The sequence below is a fragment of the Acartia tonsa genome, chromosome 5, assembly GCF_053477335.1.
Source record: "Acartia tonsa isolate MP-2025a chromosome 5, ASM5347733v1, whole genome shotgun sequence".
Lineage (NCBI taxonomy): Eukaryota > Metazoa > Arthropoda > Copepoda > Calanoida > Acartiidae > Acartia > Acartia tonsa.
The window spans coordinates 14,969,532-14,986,710 of NC_137264.1; the positions used below are offsets into that span (position 1 = coordinate 14,969,532).

At 31.8% G+C, this 17,179-nt stretch overlaps 2 protein-coding genes across 5 annotated transcripts in view; both read left to right on the forward strand.

Annotated features, from left to right (window-relative positions):
• Positions 1–1,777, forward strand: part of Tudor-SN (Staphylococcal nuclease domain-containing protein 1) — a 472,363-nt gene extending 470,586 nt beyond the window's left edge. The window contains exons 23-25 of one of the 2 annotated variants that reach the window (XM_080160473.1): positions 221–360; positions 648–1,396; positions 1,577–1,777. In XM_080160473.1, coding sequence (XP_080016599.1) covers positions 221–355 — 135 coding nt within the window. In that variant the 3' untranslated portion in view covers positions 356–360; positions 648–1,396; positions 1,577–1,777. The remainder of the gene's footprint in view (positions 1–220; positions 361–647; positions 1,397–1,576) is intronic. The other variant, XM_080160472.1, reaches the window with a different exon arrangement.
• Positions 1–17,179, forward strand: part of LOC145318830 (uncharacterized) — a 78,656-nt gene that overhangs the window by 18,780 nt on the left and 42,697 nt on the right. For all 3 annotated transcript variants that reach the window (XM_080160469.1, XM_080160471.1, XM_080160470.1), the window contains exons 2-12: positions 3,554–3,685; positions 4,211–4,295; positions 4,566–4,699; positions 5,159–5,263; positions 5,563–5,630; positions 6,191–6,266; positions 6,446–6,503; positions 7,449–7,656; positions 12,858–12,922; positions 13,184–13,460; positions 13,792–13,852. In XM_080160469.1, the coding sequence (XP_080016595.1) occupies positions 3,652–3,685; positions 4,211–4,295; positions 4,566–4,699; positions 5,159–5,263; positions 5,563–5,630; positions 6,191–6,266; positions 6,446–6,503; positions 7,449–7,656; positions 12,858–12,922; positions 13,184–13,460; positions 13,792–13,852 (1,171 nt within the window). In that variant the 5' untranslated portion in view covers positions 3,554–3,651. The remainder of the gene's footprint in view (positions 1–3,553; positions 3,686–4,210; positions 4,296–4,565; positions 4,700–5,158; positions 5,264–5,562; positions 5,631–6,190; positions 6,267–6,445; positions 6,504–7,448; positions 7,657–12,857; positions 12,923–13,183; positions 13,461–13,791; positions 13,853–17,179) is intronic.

A 17,179-nucleotide genomic window follows, 5' to 3' on the forward strand; every position in this document is an offset into this window, starting at 1 on the left:
TTTGAAAGATACATGATAGAAAATAATAATTTTTTGAATATATGGTGTGTTAATGTACCTTTCATAATTGAACAGAAGAAAATAAAACTAGGTAGTAACACTTCATTGTTCTTGAATTCAAATGAATCTAGGATTCTAGATTACCTAGTCTCCCCAAGTCTTACATTATTTAATAATTTATCTTCTTATTTCTTTAAATATTAATTTTCTCTTTAAAAAGGTTGGTCGCAAGCTAGCCAGCCTGCAGAAGGACTACATGGAGGCTCAGGAGAAGGCCAAGAAGGCACATCTCAACATCTGGCGCTACGGAGACATCTCAGCTGATGACGCCAAGGAATTTGGCGCCGGAAAGTAAATCAGGTATGGGCGCATTTTTAATTTCTAGGGCAGGTAAAAAGTATCTTGTGTTAAGCGATTGTCTATAACCATTCTCAATTATATTCTATAGTTCCCAAAATTAACTTTTTATTAGCTGACTTATCTGTATGGATAGTAACTGTGTTTGTAGAAGAATGGCGGCTACTCCTCTTGAGACCTCTTTACTGAAAACCATATGAGCTTGGTTGTTAGCAAGATCCTTTGCTACAGACAGACATCCTGTTATGTTTCTATTAAAATAAACAACAATGAAATTTTTCTATTTTTAGGATTTCTGGTTTACAGTGTGTGTGTGAACGATGAAACAACATTCAACGAAACAAATGCTTGGCGCATTTTTCTCACCAAGTAGCAATGCCGCGTAGCATTTAACACAAGTGTTTCGCGCATTTTAACGACACGTGTTTGGCGCCATATTAAGTTGCAACACGCACACAAAAATAAAGGGACAAAAAGCAGTTAATTCAGAGTTTCTTTTTTAGGTAAATAAAATTGTATAATAATAAAATACAAGTATAAATTTTCGAGTCGGATATTTCATAGGTTTTTTCCATGAAATGACTTAAATTCGTGTGATACCTACTACCAGATGAATAAAAACAAAATCAGTTTTAAAACGAAACCCAGTCTTTGTTTTATAATCCTACATAAACCATATTCATCTTTTTACAAAGACCTTTTTATTATATTTAATTATTATTATTTTTACTATTTATATCATTAATATTTTTGATACGTTTTTGTTACTACTGTCTTTGAAACCCTTATTATATACATTACATTTGTCTCAACTTTAACAGCAACATTGATTGATTGATAGTTGCAGTCAATCAAAACAAAAAAATCATTGAAACAAGCAACCTTCCCGTGTTTTATTATGTAATAAATTATTGTTAAAATAATTGTAAATTTTATTTCTAAAAATTATGCATTTTCCAAGTTTTATACAAACTATAAAAATATTACATGCGTTCATGATTAAATTTTCTTTTGTTTTTAAGACCTTTTTAGGTCATTGGTTGATGGGATTTTTTTTTATTGAAAGCATTTTGATGTATTTGCATCACTAAAAGTATTCCGATTCTTATTTTGCTCAATTTTTATGAGATTTTTTGCCATTTATTAAGATTAGTGCATTTTTAGTTTACTTCCCTATACCAATGACCTTTTTATCTAATAAAATCTTTGCTTCTCTTAGAGATTGAAGTACACGTTTGTTAAAAAAATTTCGTTGATCATGTCATAATAATTAAAAACCATTCAACAAAATCTCTAAAAACCGTTGTTCAACTTTTGTTATTTCTTCCCTAGTTTTATGATGAACCTTTACGGATGCATGTTTTTATTATATTTAAATATATACATAATATATATTTTGAAATATATTGTTGCTATTCAAGCACTTTTTTTTGTTGAATTTAGTGATAATATTTTTATTAATATGTGTAATTATAAATTAAAAGAACACAGAGAAAATAACCAAAAGTTCAAAAGAATAAAATTTAAAAGCATAGGAGCATAAACTATAAAAATATAACCTTATTTATAAAAACGCATGTAAAGCTTGAAATTTAATTACTACCTACTATTTTAAATATAAGTGACGCAAGAAATTTACAGGATGTTGTCAAAAGATTCAAAAAGAAATTTTCTCTTTTCATACCCAACTTATCACAGATTTTTCACAAATAAAAAAAACTCAATATTTTTGGTAATTTAAATTTGAGTTTTGAACTATTAAATAACGGTCTGTGTTGGATTATTAAAATGTCCAGGAAAATAAGAATTATTTGATTTTTGCAAGAATAAATGTGGTATGACTAGCATACAAAGTAATTGGAGCTACTGCAGTTTACGGTAAAATATTGCTGGTAACGAATATTGCCAAAAATCTATGAATTTTAAAGGCTGCTAGCTGCCAAACGGCTGAACGAACTGATCATGCCCGCACACTGTTTTAAGCGACATAAGAAGGCTACAAATAATCTGAAATGGCCATAAATCAATAATGCATAATTATCTCGCAGTGCAGAAAAAATGCGCGAAAAAGGCCTATTTTACGCCTTTTTTCTTCAGTGAAGCTTTCCCTGTGCATCATTGGATCTTGGCTATTCCAGATTATTTGTAGGCCTTCTTATACCGCTTATAATGGTGTGCGGGTATGATCTGTACGTTCAGCCGTTTGGCAGCTAGCAGCCTTTAAAATTCATAGATTTTTGGCAATATTTTACCGTGAACTGCAGTAGATCCAATTATTTTAATGGTCGAATCATTTCTCGTTATCAAAATATGTCATTCCAATCCTCGTGCTTTTGAATATCATTAAAGGACGAACAGAATTAATGCAAAAATAAGCTAATTTAAAATATAAATTTTCTGATGCCGGTCGATTTCACGAAAACACAGGATCATAGCTTTTATTTGCATTACAAAGGCTGAGAGAAATATCTGACAACATTAGCTAAGATAGATTGTTTCTTAATTTTTCCATCCGTGGACAACTCTTTAGGATTAAAATCGACGCGTAACCGGATTTATTCGTATTTAATAAAAAAATCGTGTATAGAGCCAGTTTAACTAACCACTTTAATATTTTACTGAATCCTGAAAAACGCAAATTGACCAGCTTCCAATTGGGAAATTAAACGATTTTCAGGTTCTGATATGGAAACACAAGAACAACCAAAAGCAAAAAACATTCATCAGAACGACAGAAGAAAAGTGAGAAAAAAACAGCCGCGTTTCGACAAAATTTGCGCATTTATTTTTAGCCGCTAATAATTTGCGCACGGTTTTACGTATTCTGTACATCGTTTTACTGAAATGGTCCGATTTTAAGTTCTGAACCCGGGTTTTTAAACGAGGGTGGTTTCAAATACAAGGAAAACTATTTTGTCGTTTTCTACCGTTGAAAGTAAATCAATTCCACATTTTTAGCTTTAACGATACTGATCAAATAGACATTTTTGAAATTTAACTAGTTGTCGCTTGCTGGTTAAGTTGATGAAATATTTTTTTCTGTACGAAACAAACCTTTGTTTAAAAATTGCGAACTACATAATATTAAATAAACTATAATTGTAATGTAAAAATCAACTTGAACTAATGGATTTTTTAAAAAAATGTTCGAAATTCTATCACAATAAACCTTTGTTCAACAATCTAAATCCATTTCAGAAATAACAAGGATGCGAGACAATTGAGTAGCGAAGCTACTATAACAATCGGGAAGTCTGTGTGACGGATAGCTGTTGTGTGACACTGTTGAGAGGTATGCCACGCACCAGCAGGGAAGAATGGAGCACAGGTTAGAAATAAGAATTCACGCATTTTTTGCGTTCCCTCGAAAACACTGCGTCAATCGAATTAGGTTTCTAGGTTCTTTCCCTTGAAGTGTCCATCGAGCATTAACCACCCCCAATTTCAAAATAAATTGAATTAATGAGAGGTTATTTTTTACATGCCTAACCCGCTTCGGGTGGCCAAAACCCTGTGGGATTTCCCAGTACCAAATATAACCTAACCTAACCAGATTTAAAGTACGAAACAAAAAAAACAAAAACTAACCTTCCGCCTCTTCATTTTTCATTTAATTCCAAAAAGTGTTTAGTGCTCGAAAAGCATTTGATGGACGCTACGTCATGTTAGGTTAGGTTATATTGGGTAAGGTATAGAAGTGACTGCGCAGGGTAAGGCCGCCCCGCCTTGCATTGATAAAGCATATACAAAAACTGCCTACCCTCCCTGTAATTTACAATTTATTTCGAAAATAAAGAGTGGGGGTTTCAGGCAACTAGGTCACCGATTATTAACTTTTCTGTTTGTTTTATAGGTGAAGAAGGGGACATTGAAAATAAAGTTGAAGAAACAGAGGAGATACCTAAAGATATTGCTGCACAAATTAAACCAGGACCTAAGTAAGTTTATCTATCTATGCCAAGTACAGCTGCCGTCGCCAAAAATTATGTTTTGAGATTTCTAAGATATCATATAAATAAACATTTTCTGTAAAAAAAATTTTATCTAGCTTCAAAAAAAAAAAAAAATACAGTCATTTAAAATTTAAAAAGTAGGTATTTTTTAGTTTAATATAAAAGATTATACTGCCAGATATCCGGCCTAACCCTAGTTCTGTTATAGCTGCGCTGTTTAGGAATATCCCCTAAGAGTAATCTTGTGTTATGTAGAAGCTGGAAAGTAAAACAGATGAACAAGTCCTCTGAATCTAATAATGAAATTGCAAGTAGTTCGGATGTTGAAGACCTTCTACTGAGTGGATCTGAAGACGGAGAGGACCAAGGGGAGCCGCAGGAAAAGCAAGGTAGGGCGTAATAGAGCAATATCCCCTAAAAAGCACTGTCTAGCACTTTATTTTAAAAACATAGAGCGGTGGTGGCGTCCGGGTGTTTTTCTTATATTTGTTACTGTAATTTGGGTTAGGTAAAGTTGGTCACATTAGGAACTGGGTGGGTAGACCTGCAGAGTAAAGGTATCACAAGTTATAGGTATTGCTGGTTTGGGCCTTGCTTTGGGTTAAGGCTATAGCAATAAAAGTACCCTTAGCTCCCCCCCCCCCTTATTCCCCCCCCCCCTTATTTAGTTATCTTACATATAAGGGGAGTCAGGGAAAGCACTAGTAAAGGAAATAAGAGTGATATTCTAATATATGTTTCTAAATATTAAGATAGTACCTACCTAGTACTTCAAAAAGGAAAATCAAGTACTAGTGCTTTGACCTAAGTAGTCAATGCATTTATTTACATAGATTATTTTCTTCCAGGTGACAACTTGAATGAGTTAGAATCAGCAAATATTGACGGGACAGACCAAGATTTTGTTGCATACTCTGATCAGAGCCTGGAGGATTATGATAACTTTGTTACAGGTTTATCTAAAGTTACTGTTTTGGAGCATAGCTTAACTTTTTATTTATAATAAAAAACAGCTACCTGTCTCAAAGTTCTTACCTGTCAAAGATATCAAATATTTTTATCGTATTTCATTATAGACAATTGTCCACAAATAGGAACATTAAAAATGACGGGACGTTTCCTTCTTATAGGAACGTTTGACCTAAAAAAATCCTTTAAATTTATCATCCTTTGACGTGTCTTTGTTTGTTTATTTGAAACTTTAACGTTGGATGTACCTATTATCGGTTTGAAATGTAATGTTTGCTTGTAGAAAGTTCCAACCTAATTGATACAAAATTGGAATCTGACTGGCTGGGATCTAGATCAAATGATATACAGGTAATTCTTATTTTAAAGCATTGAGATGCTTTTTCTGTTTGGTCTGTAGCGAAATTCTTGGATTTATTTATTCCATAATTACCTTTGGGACAATTCTCCTCAATATTAGGGGCGAAGTAACTTGGTTTTTAAGAATGAAATTTCTTATGCCTGTCCCTCTGTTTTAAGTTAAAGATCTCAGCCGAATTGATTTTTACTTTCCAAAGAAGCTTTAAAAAGGCTTTGGTTTTATTTCATGGTTATTGCAGATAAAAAATCGAGTATTTTTGTTGACCGAGTTGGCGATTTTAGGAAATCTTCATTACATGATCCTGGGAGGCTTTTATGCTATTATTCTGCACCATAACTCCCCCTTCGAATACAGAGCTTCTAGGTGCTAGAGGGGCAACCGAAATATAGTTAACAATAATTGTCCTAATAAGATTTTTGCAACTTATGAACATTTACTCATCAAAACATTTTATCTGTTTTTATCAGTATAGTTGTTAAAAGCTTTGCAACCTTTGGATATCGTCCTCCTTGTTATATTGTTATCCATCATTCTGTAACTATTTATCCAGGGATCACAAGGAAATGGAGAGCTAGAATTAGCCTCTACAGCAAATCTAAACAACTTCAACGATTCCAATTCTCAGGGTGCGCAAAAAATAATATTAACTTCTAATAAGTATAATTACAATAGATACCTACCTACAGAAGATCTAGACGATCAATATCATTATTGGGCCAATAGGGACACTGGGTAGGAATAATTCCACCACATTATTGTTCTCTTTTTTTGTCATGTTTAATTTATTTTTCGCAAAATTAAAAAGAAAACACTGAAAACAACAACGAGCTTAATGAAACTGGTGAAGAATCAATAAATACCAAAGGAATCTTTCTATGAATATCGAATTCATGTCACTGTAGTAGATTTAGGGTGTTATTTGAGTTTTAGTTACGTTCATAACCAAGCAATAACTTAAATTTTATTTTGGGATGAGGATATTTTTTTGTAAAGCGGGGCGAAGTCGGTATTTTTCGACATACATTCATAATCATTTAATGACCTTTATCTCCATGTTCTAATCGACTGACAGAAAAAAAACATAAAACCAAAATTGTTCGTTATCAAATTGCCTACAAAAAAATTTTTAGGGTACTTATTGGGTCTCAAAGTCGGACTAAACAAGGTCGGAAAAAGATTGGGTTGTACAAAAACTGGTAAGAGCTACAGGTTAGACGTTTTCGGGGGACTTAATAAGCATTCAATGGGCTATCCATTTGCGTTGAAATCTTGAAAAAAGCTTGTTTAGTTTTTTTCAGAAAATTACCTTTTCTGGCGCGGGGCGAGCTCGGTTTTTGCTTTTTTATACTAACTTTTTCAATTTTATATAAAATCTATAAAAAAGTAAAATTTCTCGTACTTTAAAAAAATGAATTTTTTTGTAGAAAATATTGTCCGATCTTCATAAAATATTTTTTGAAAGCTCTATAACATTTAGCAACTTTAACCTTTTAGGCATGCTGTAATTAAATCAATGTATCATAGGTTTTTGGAAACTTGAAAATCAACCACCGACTTCGCCTAGAAATTTTTAGGTCCAATTTTGACAAACTTCCCAAAGTCCTATGATAATGTTCTTTTAGGACCTGTTAGGCTTTTCCGAGATCTTTCTAATGGTCTTGGTACCATTTAAAAAAAAAAAAAATTTTTGTCCCTTTTTTTTCAAAGGCCCGAAAAAACACCCGAGTTCGCCCCGTCTTACCCTAGGCTTTTTAAGTTTCATAGGTAAATAAAAATTGAGTAGGTACCAAATCATAGAAAATTTTAATAGGAGAGAAAGAAAAAGAACATTCAAAAACTGAAAAAATGGACATAGAAACAAAGTCGATTGATATGGATATAGACGAAGACAAAACTGACTTATTGGGCACCGCAACACCTGACTTTGGGGGCCCTGGCACCCCAGAAATTAGGGCCCCTGGAACGCCAGATAAACGAAAGACAGAGTGCAGGATTTGTGGAATTATTGTTCCAGAGGTGAGTAAGATTGATTGATAGTTGAGCATTTTGATTTGTTCATTTACAAGATAGAAGATAAGAATTAAGTATATATATATTTTTAATTACAGACAAAGGTAGATTTGTTGAAACACAGAAAGATAGGAAATTAGATAGATGTATTCTTTCATGTATTGATTGGTTTATTTATAAACATACTGAGAGATAAAAAGATTTAATTTAGTTTATTACCCAACCTAAAATAAAAATTGAGATCAGAGTTTTCCATTTTCTGGTTACAATTCAAACCTTTAAAGGTCAATTACTCCAGTTTCACTAATTTACCGCCACACACACCTTCCAATTAATTTGTAAACAAATTTTAATTGTTATTAGATTTATAGAAGATATCTATCAACCACAAAAGTCTAGAAATTGTGCACAGTTCTATGAAACAATCTCAATATTTTACAATAAATCTCTTTAACTACTTACCTAGTACATAAAATATCAAGTTTCAATTTCAAATCTAAAATTTTAGATATTGTAGAATAATTTACAAATAACATATTTCTTTCATATTTTAAATTTTGAGATAATTTCACTTCAAATTAATTTGATTCTTAAAAAAAAAATTTATAAATATTTTTTATTTGTTTATTTTTTGTTGTTGGTTAGGCTGATTATGGGTTAGAGGAGAATTATAAGAGCTTTCCACAGGGTTTACAAATTCTTTGTTTTCAAAAAATGGAAAAAGTGATGGTAGTGGCTGAGAGGGGGGCGGTTGTCGCTCGTCATTTTGCGGGATAATGCCAAATTTTGAAATTCAAGAGGTTCGCAAAATTGTTTTAAAATGATCGAAAATTAAATGGTTCAAGTAGAGATTTTTAAAATATCTGTTAATTAAGAAACTTTTTTTCCGCCTCTTTAATGAATTGTTGTAAAGTTATTCCAATATTTTAATCAAATGTCACCTTAGAGTCAAAACTACAACAGTTTTCCTTTTTTTATCTTAGAAAGTAAATATAACCACCAATAGAATTTGGACCAGTAAGTTATGTATATTATAATCTGAAAAGTACAGACTAGCGATCACTAAGAACAAACTTTCTTAATATTTTAGATTAATTTTAAACTTAAGCTCGCGGGTTACGATATTTCTAGAATATACACCCCCTCTCCTTATCTGTTTGATATTTGTGTTTAAAGTGTTGTCAATGTATGAAATCTTTCAATGGAACTTAATCTTATTTTAAATAAATTTTATTAAAATCACAGTACGAGGATCATGCTTTACTGAAGCAAAGCTTTTCTATAGATAGTTCCTTTATGTACTTGCGGCAACTTAAAATAATAATACAAATGCATAAGTAAATATCTAGGGAGTGGTGAGGTTTTTTTAACCCCCCCCCCCCCCCTCCCTTGTCTTTTGTTTTTTAAAAATAGGGTTAATTTTTTTGTTAGGGGGTTAAAATTCCCTTTCATCTTTAAACTTGCCATGAACTCATATACATAAACATATAAACACTTTTCTATTTGGGAAAGTAAAGTCTGAAGGAACTTTAAAGGGAAGGGGAAAAAATGGAAGGGAAGTAAAGGGACATAGAACGATTGGAAAGGAAATTTTCGATCCGTACTAATAAAAATAGACATTATAGCAGTTAAGACAGAAACAAGCATCTATAGTGTTGCTTCGCTACTTAAATTGTCCCTTTGAATGCTTACATTTTGCCATTTTAATTAATTTAACAAATTTTTAGGAGTTAAACAAGGCTTTTGCACAAAAATATGCCTTCTAAAATTAAACAATTTTGCCGCGCAACTTTGGATATTATTATTTTAGTTTTTATTAGAGACTCAAGATTTATTGTTTATTGATTTAGCTTGTTTTCTACATATTTAGTCTAAATATCATTATTATTCTCACTGAATATACAAATCCCATTTAAATTCGAATGAAAATTTTTAGCAAAGTAACCCATATTAAAAATAGCAAATATTTTTCCAAAATGAAGAAGAAATGAAGAATACAATAAGATGAAACATTGATTCCTAGGATTATAAGGCACAATATTATAAGCTCAGCATTTTTTAGATAGAGTCTAGTATATCAGTTGATGGCATTCTATTTTATTTAGAGCAATTTTTAATAGATTCACATCTGACCTAATCTGAATAGCTAAAATAAAAAAACGTTCAATTTTGTATGCTAGTTTCAAATTGAATCTTGTAGTAAACTTTGTTATTCTTATTGTGTAGAGCTGTGTTTGAGTGTGTGGGAGTGTGAGTGAATGGGTGTGAGTGTGTATATTTATTTATATTTGTGTTTCTATGTTTACTCAGATATATAAGTGAGGTAGTTTCCTAGGCAAAGTAAATGGTTCCCTCGCAACCCTTTTTTTTCTAAAATTTCTATGTCAAAGATAGGGTAACGCGGGGTAATTCCGGTCAATTTTTTTCTTCAACTTAAAAAAAAACATACTTCCCAAAAACTTTTTCCGGTTTTTAAGAGTGCAAATGAACGATATGGCAATAACGAAGAAGCCTGTCTTGGTCCCATTAAGATCTCGCAACTAGAAGTCGGTCAAAAATCGGTTTAAAGGGCGGCGGTTGGCCTATACCGGAATAGCCCCACCGGTGGGGCTATTTCGGTCAGTTGACTTTGGGGGGGTGGAACACCCCCTTAAAGTATTTTTTTTTTTAATTTTAAACTATGAGTAGAAAGCTGAGGTCATTAGCTTTCTAACAGTACTAGTCGCATGCAGATCAGACAATTTTTTGACAACATTTTCCCCATTTTAAAAAAGTCGGTAAAATCGCAAAAAAAACATCAATTTTTTTCATGCAAACTTTTAAAAAAAAATCATACTTTTTATTATATGATTAGGTTTTTTTAAGCTTTATACATAAATTAGAGGCAATTTCTGATTCGCAGGTCTTGGAATTTCTTGAAAAAAGTGATTTTTTCCAAAAAAAAATTTAATTTTAAAAATCCTGCCAGTTTTGACAGCAGTTTTTGATACAATTTTTCTTGTCTCAAATTGGCTAGGATTGACCTACAAGGGTGGTTAAGGTGTCTAAAGATGCAAAATTACATGCCTGACAATTAACTCGAAATGATATGGGGTCTAACTCTAATATTTCAACACATTTTATGCAACAGAAATTTTGAAAATGCAAAATTTTGAATATGTACTCTAAATCTTGGAGATAGAACCCATATCCTGGGGAGTTTTTGTTAGGACATGCAAAGAGCTTTCTATAGACACCTTAAACACCTTTCTAGCTTAATCCTAGCCGATTTGACATAAAAAATCCAAACCGCGCAAAAATCGCGAACACCCTCTTATACGAAAAAGATGTAAGAGTTTCATATGGAATTTAAAATCTTCTAGCGGTCTTTCTATTAGACATACCCCTTCTTACATGAGCCAATGCAGCTGATACATCTTCAGGCAAATATTTAAGGCGTTCCTTTGGGTGATATACTCTTCCCATTACTATAAAAATGTGTCTGAAAAATTTTAAATGTCTTTACAATTTGAAAAGCTTAGGCAACAAAACATGACATAATACAAGCAGTAAAATGACTAATAATGTACATCTAACAACAGGCAAGGGAAGGTTAAAGCCTTTGTCATGCATTGAGGTTGTTCATGCTTCCAGATCACCTGAAAAAAAAGTTAGGGTATTATAAATTTATAAATACAGTAATAAAAAAAAAGTAAAAAAAGTGACCGGAATAGACCATATTTTTGAGACGAAAAAAAAATTATGAAAAAATCAAGTTAGAACAACGCCTCCAATTGCAAACGATAAATCAATGCCATATCTTTCATTTTACAAAAACCCGCGGGTCAATAGGACTTACCATTTTTTCACAATTTTAGGTTGAACATGGCCTATTTTGAAATTTTTTTTTTGCAAATTTTTTGCAACTTTTTGAGGGCAAAAAAATCATAGAAGGAGTGATCTGACAAAAATTTGCTGAAGTAAGAAATGAAAGTATAGGCAATAAACTACAACTTTGCTTTTCTGAAGATCTCTCGCAAACGTTTAGAACACCGTTAAAAAACGGTTTTAAAAAAGTTAGTCGAGTGACCGGAATTAGACCCCCCTACCGCATTTACCCCGCGTTACCCTACTCTAAATATAGCTCTAAACTTTTCAACTAATGATTTAATCTACAAATGGGTTATTTTTGAATATCTTAATTGGGAATGTATATCAATTTATCGTTCATTGTCTTATCCTTAAGATACCTGCGTGTATTTGGAACCCTTTGATTCTAATACATGATAGCTTTGTTCACTGTACAGAGGGGTATTATATATAATCTAAAATAAACAAATAGGATGTTACAATATGTATGTATTTGTTGTTGAAATTTCAATCATTTTAACCAAACTTTGCCAACTCGTTAAATTATCATCTAAATCAATGCTTTCAATACTCATTAAGATAGATAGACTGCTAGAAAGATATGTTTAACCAAGTATGAATGATGCAGGATGTCTGTCTGTGTGCTCTAAAAGATCTCATTAACTGATACCTCTCATTTGCAGTGAAGCTCCTTTTAGGTTACAGAGTGCTTTAAACAATAAGGGGGAGGAAAACTTAAACCTCCCAAAAGTTATGAACCTTATATAATTCCCCCCTTTTTGAAACTTTGATATAACCTGGTAAATGAACTCTAGAGGCGTAGCCGTTAGGTTAGGTAAATATAAAGATAGAATTTGTAGATCGACAGATGAAAATTTAGAAATTAAAAGTAAGTTGATAGATATTTAGAAAAAAATCTAAATTAAGTAGGTAGGTACACATGAAAGATTTAGATTTAATATTTTTTTGCTGCAATACATTTTATATGTGTAAGGACAGCTGGATAGAGGATACACTGATTTTAAAAAAGGATATTTAATTTTTATGCAAGTTAATGTAGATCAGAAATATATAGTAAAATGCATGATAGTACTACTAGGTATTACAGGAACCATAAACATATAGTGTAAGGTGATTCTTTAAATTTAGGAGAATGTTTGCTTAAATTAAAATAAGATTTCTGTCATTTAACTAAATTCGTTGTTATATTCATTAACATACATCTCCCTGTATAACTTATTTGAATTAAAATTTTAAAAATCACAAAACCTTTCAATGAAATATAAAAATAGCAAAATCAAATTTATTATTTTCAAATTCATAGAATAGCAAAATACCTAATATGGTATTTCTTTTAGACTCGACTGAGCAAGCATGAAGAATCTCCTCATCCTATTGCCTGCTCTCATTCAGGATGTACTAAGTAAGTATTTAAGAATACAATAATTAAATTAAATATGCTAATGTGATAGTTTTTTTGTTCAAATATTGGCGTATGTATGTATATTGTATATAAGAATTAACATAAATATATTATTTATTATAAGATAGTTAAATTTCGTTAATAAATCGCATGCTTTGTTGCAGTCAAAAGAACACATAATAAAGTATTAGTTCTGAATTCTATTTTAGTGACAATTTAACTGAATTTAATATTTTTATCTGAATAAATAAATTTATTTAGAATGTTTATCCTGGCCAAAACCATGGAGCGCCATCTTCGCACCGCCCATGTTGAACAACCAGAACCATCAGCTGATATTGATTTTGGCGCTAAAAATGATGAACCTGCTGATTCATTGTTCAGTTTTGGCGGTAAAACTGCGGAATCGTCTGCAGCTGATTTTGATTTTGGCGCCAAATTGGGGGAATCAACTGATTTCAATGCAGAGGACTTTTTGTCAGGAACTGATGACTCTTTGGCCAGTTTTGTTTTTGAGAATCTAGCTGTGGCCAAACAGGTTAGAGAATATAAAATTTAAATTAAGGACATTGACAAAGTTCAAAACTTTTTTATGTAAATAATTCGAAATTCCAAAAGATTGGAAACTACAATATATAACAAAATATTTACACTAAAATCTTTTTACTTGTACTTTTTAGGCTTGCAAGAATCTTTGTCACTGTTCTTTAATTTGATATATTTTTGGTATTAGTTCTAAAGTCAAATTGTTTCAGTCTAAAGTATTTACTTACTAAAGCATGAAAATATTTTTTAAAATAGAATTTCAGGATTGAATATAAAACAGTATATTATTTGCATCAATAATAAAGTTGGGTGCGTAATTTAAGGGCTCAGAAGGAGATGTCGACAATGTGAAAACCGGTTCTGTAGCCGACAGTTCTTCTCTAGGCAAAAGTTGTTTACAAAATCATCACTCAGTTTTCCTCTCCTATAGTTTACAACCGCAATTTAATATTGTTACAGCAGTATTTTTCTATTCATTTTTATTTCTTTGTTGTATTTTTTTAGTTCTCAAAATTGAAATAAATGGAGTAATAATAATATCTCTTTCATTAACTATAAAAACTCAAATAATATTAAATAAATATAAAATAATGAAAGCAACAAAATAATTCATAAATAACAAGAAAAAAACATTGTTTAAGAAGCAAACAAATAAAAACAAGGACGTTTATGTAGTAAATTATCAAAGATTCTAGGAGTTTGTTTCACGTCTGTTGAAGGGGATAGTTGGTTTTTCTCTTGAAGAAGATTGACATTAATCCCTAATTATGATAAACAAAAGTACCCAAAGTGTTTTTGCCAACATATAAGAAAAAGTTATTATAACCAGCGTTTTGGAGCTGGAGCCGGGAGCAGCTACATTTTTGGTTAAGTCGGAGCCGTATTTTTCGTTAAAAACGGCTCCGGCTCCATCCTTTTACTTTTATATAGCTTTAATCAAATAAAAGCAAAATATTTTATATTAGGTATTTATTTTATTTTATCAAATTCAATAATGAACAAAAATTGATATATTAATTTTAAGGTAGGAGCCGGAGCCGTATTTCCAGATACGGCTCCGCGGAGCCGGAGCCGCATCAAATTTAAACGGCTCCGACACGCTGATTATAACAGTAATTTACAGTTGAATGTCCCCTCCCTCTGGTTAACCAAACAAAAAAAGTCTTTTTTAACATAAGAATACATTTTTTATTAGATAAAACAAGTCAAATTAAGGAGTTATTTAAATATGAACAATTATGAGATTTTTAAAATAAAGTTCTGAAGAAATGTTTTTTTGAATTCCTATGAAGTTTAAGTGCGGAATAAAACTGAGAGACAGGTATTCTGTATTTATGGATATATTATTATTTGGATCTTACACCAGATTATCATGACCTCTAATAAACTGAAACTTGCAGCTGGCTAAACTAACGGTCTCGCTAATCTACCCCCTTTACCCTATTCCCTCCCCTCCTATTAGATTAACAAATTGACCAATAAGTTATGTCCATGTTGGCAACCTAAATTGAAGACAATTTTTCCTCTGTCATAATATCCACGTATATTCTATATCCATTTCTGTATTTTATTAGAAATAGTCATATGAATTTATGTAGCGTCACCAACACACGCCAGTTGACTAAACTTCTTAAGGACTTTTTATCTAATAAAACGCTATAATAATTTTATTACTGCGCTACTTAAGCGTAGAATTACCATTGTTATGTCAAAAAAGAATTTGTTTCACCGATGTTTTTCAAAAATAATTTTGAATACATTTCCCTGTTAAAAACGTCAAAATCTATTATTTTGAAAATTTTGTTGTTCAATTTTCAATTGATGTAAATAACAAGGATATCATAGTTAATTGCTTCTCAATTTTTCTATTTAAAAAAGACCGAACGTACCAACATTTTTAGTTGTAACTTATAAAGTAGAAGTACTACTAGAAAGATCTCATATCCAAGAAAATACTCTAGGATCTTAAGGGAAAAGTTAAAGAACAATAAATTGATGTACAACTTACCCCTAGATATGATAAAGAAAATAAAAACCCGTTCTGTAAATTGAAAGTACTGCTTAAATGTTTGGACAATGTTAGTTTGTACAACCTAATCTAGATTTATAGAAGAAAGTCGCTAATGATCTTAATTCAACGAATGAGAGAACTTAACGTATCCCTCTCTAAGAGATTTATTTATCTCGTAATCAACGCCGTTAATTACCCAACATATTAGTTAAAATGCGCCACAGTACATGTGAGTAACTGCGCCACAGTACATGTGAGTAAATGCGCCACAGTACATGTGAGTAACTGCGCCACAGTTGCAGTCAAACATAAGATCACAAATTTTATACAGAAGCTTTGCTTCTAGAACAATGAATAAAAGGTTAATTATAAAATAATCTTTAACGGTAATTGACGTTTATATTTAATCTGATAATTGGCTTTCATTAAACATTATAATAATTCGCTTCGCCCCTAGCCTCTTTGATCAAAAAAAAAGTTAAGGTGAAATTGTAAAAAAAAGGACCAAGGAAATCTTCTACAAAAAAAAATGGGGGGGATTTTTTTTTTTGGGGGGGGGGGGAGTTGGGGGTGTCCCACCTCCCAAGAAAATAGCCTAAAACCATCACAGGACCAGTAGGTATATACCCTGAAGAGTAGAATCCAATCGGTTCTGTGGTTACCGAGATCTTAAGCTTCAGACGGACGGACGGACAGACATCAAGCTACTTTGTATTATTATGTCTAAAAGTTGATGCGTATTGATTGCCGCGACAAATTCTGAATAGCGGTAAAAAATGGATTGCTCAGATCAGAAGCGTGCACCGGGTTTTGCCGATTTTATTCTTCAGTTCCTTTGTGTTTTAAGTTTGGTTTAGATAAGTGTTTCATCCCATTTTGCCATGGGGGGAGGAGAAAAACTCTTTCCTTTTCGTTGAGTGGTTTCCTTTAAAGCCAAGAGCGATGCTGCTTTTGACAACGAAAAAAAACGATAATAGACTAAGAATAAATATTTATGATAAGTATTCCTAGGGCTCGGCAGCTATATTCAACCAGCCGCTAAACATAACCGCTTAATAATAATAATAATAACTGGCAAGCTGCATGCTTTGGATATACATTATAAATCTGTCGTAGCTGTTTCTTAACTTTTCTACAATTAATTTTAATCTACAGAAGGCTAATTTGTCATAATTGTCTTGTATCCTAAGATCCCTAATTTATCTAAACCTTTGAAGAAAGATTATTTTTGAGTGGTCTTTATATGGGGTAATTCTTACCATTAACAAGGACAACACTATCTTTACATAGCAGTAAAAAGAAAACTCGAGCTAATAATTTAAATTTTGTTGCCTTAAAATTGTTAACAAAACTATTATTTCTATTTTATATGCCTAGCAAACAATTTTTTTTACGAATATGTCCGTATGTATTATGAAATAAAATATCCAAGCTTTGAATTCCATAAATGTTTATGAGGAATCAAAGGGGTAATTTTGTTTATCATAACTTTGGGGAGGGGGAGAATAGGTACCCATTGTTTTCTCCCTTAATCCCTGGGTAAAACATTGAAATCACACAAAACTTTTCCCCTATGACTATCCGGGAGATGACATTGGACTGCAGATTACACTAGTACTCAAAGTATTACTACAACGTCTTCTTATTTGTCGGCTCAAAAACATTGAGTACTTTTCTTAAATTTTTATAAGTTGGTTCCC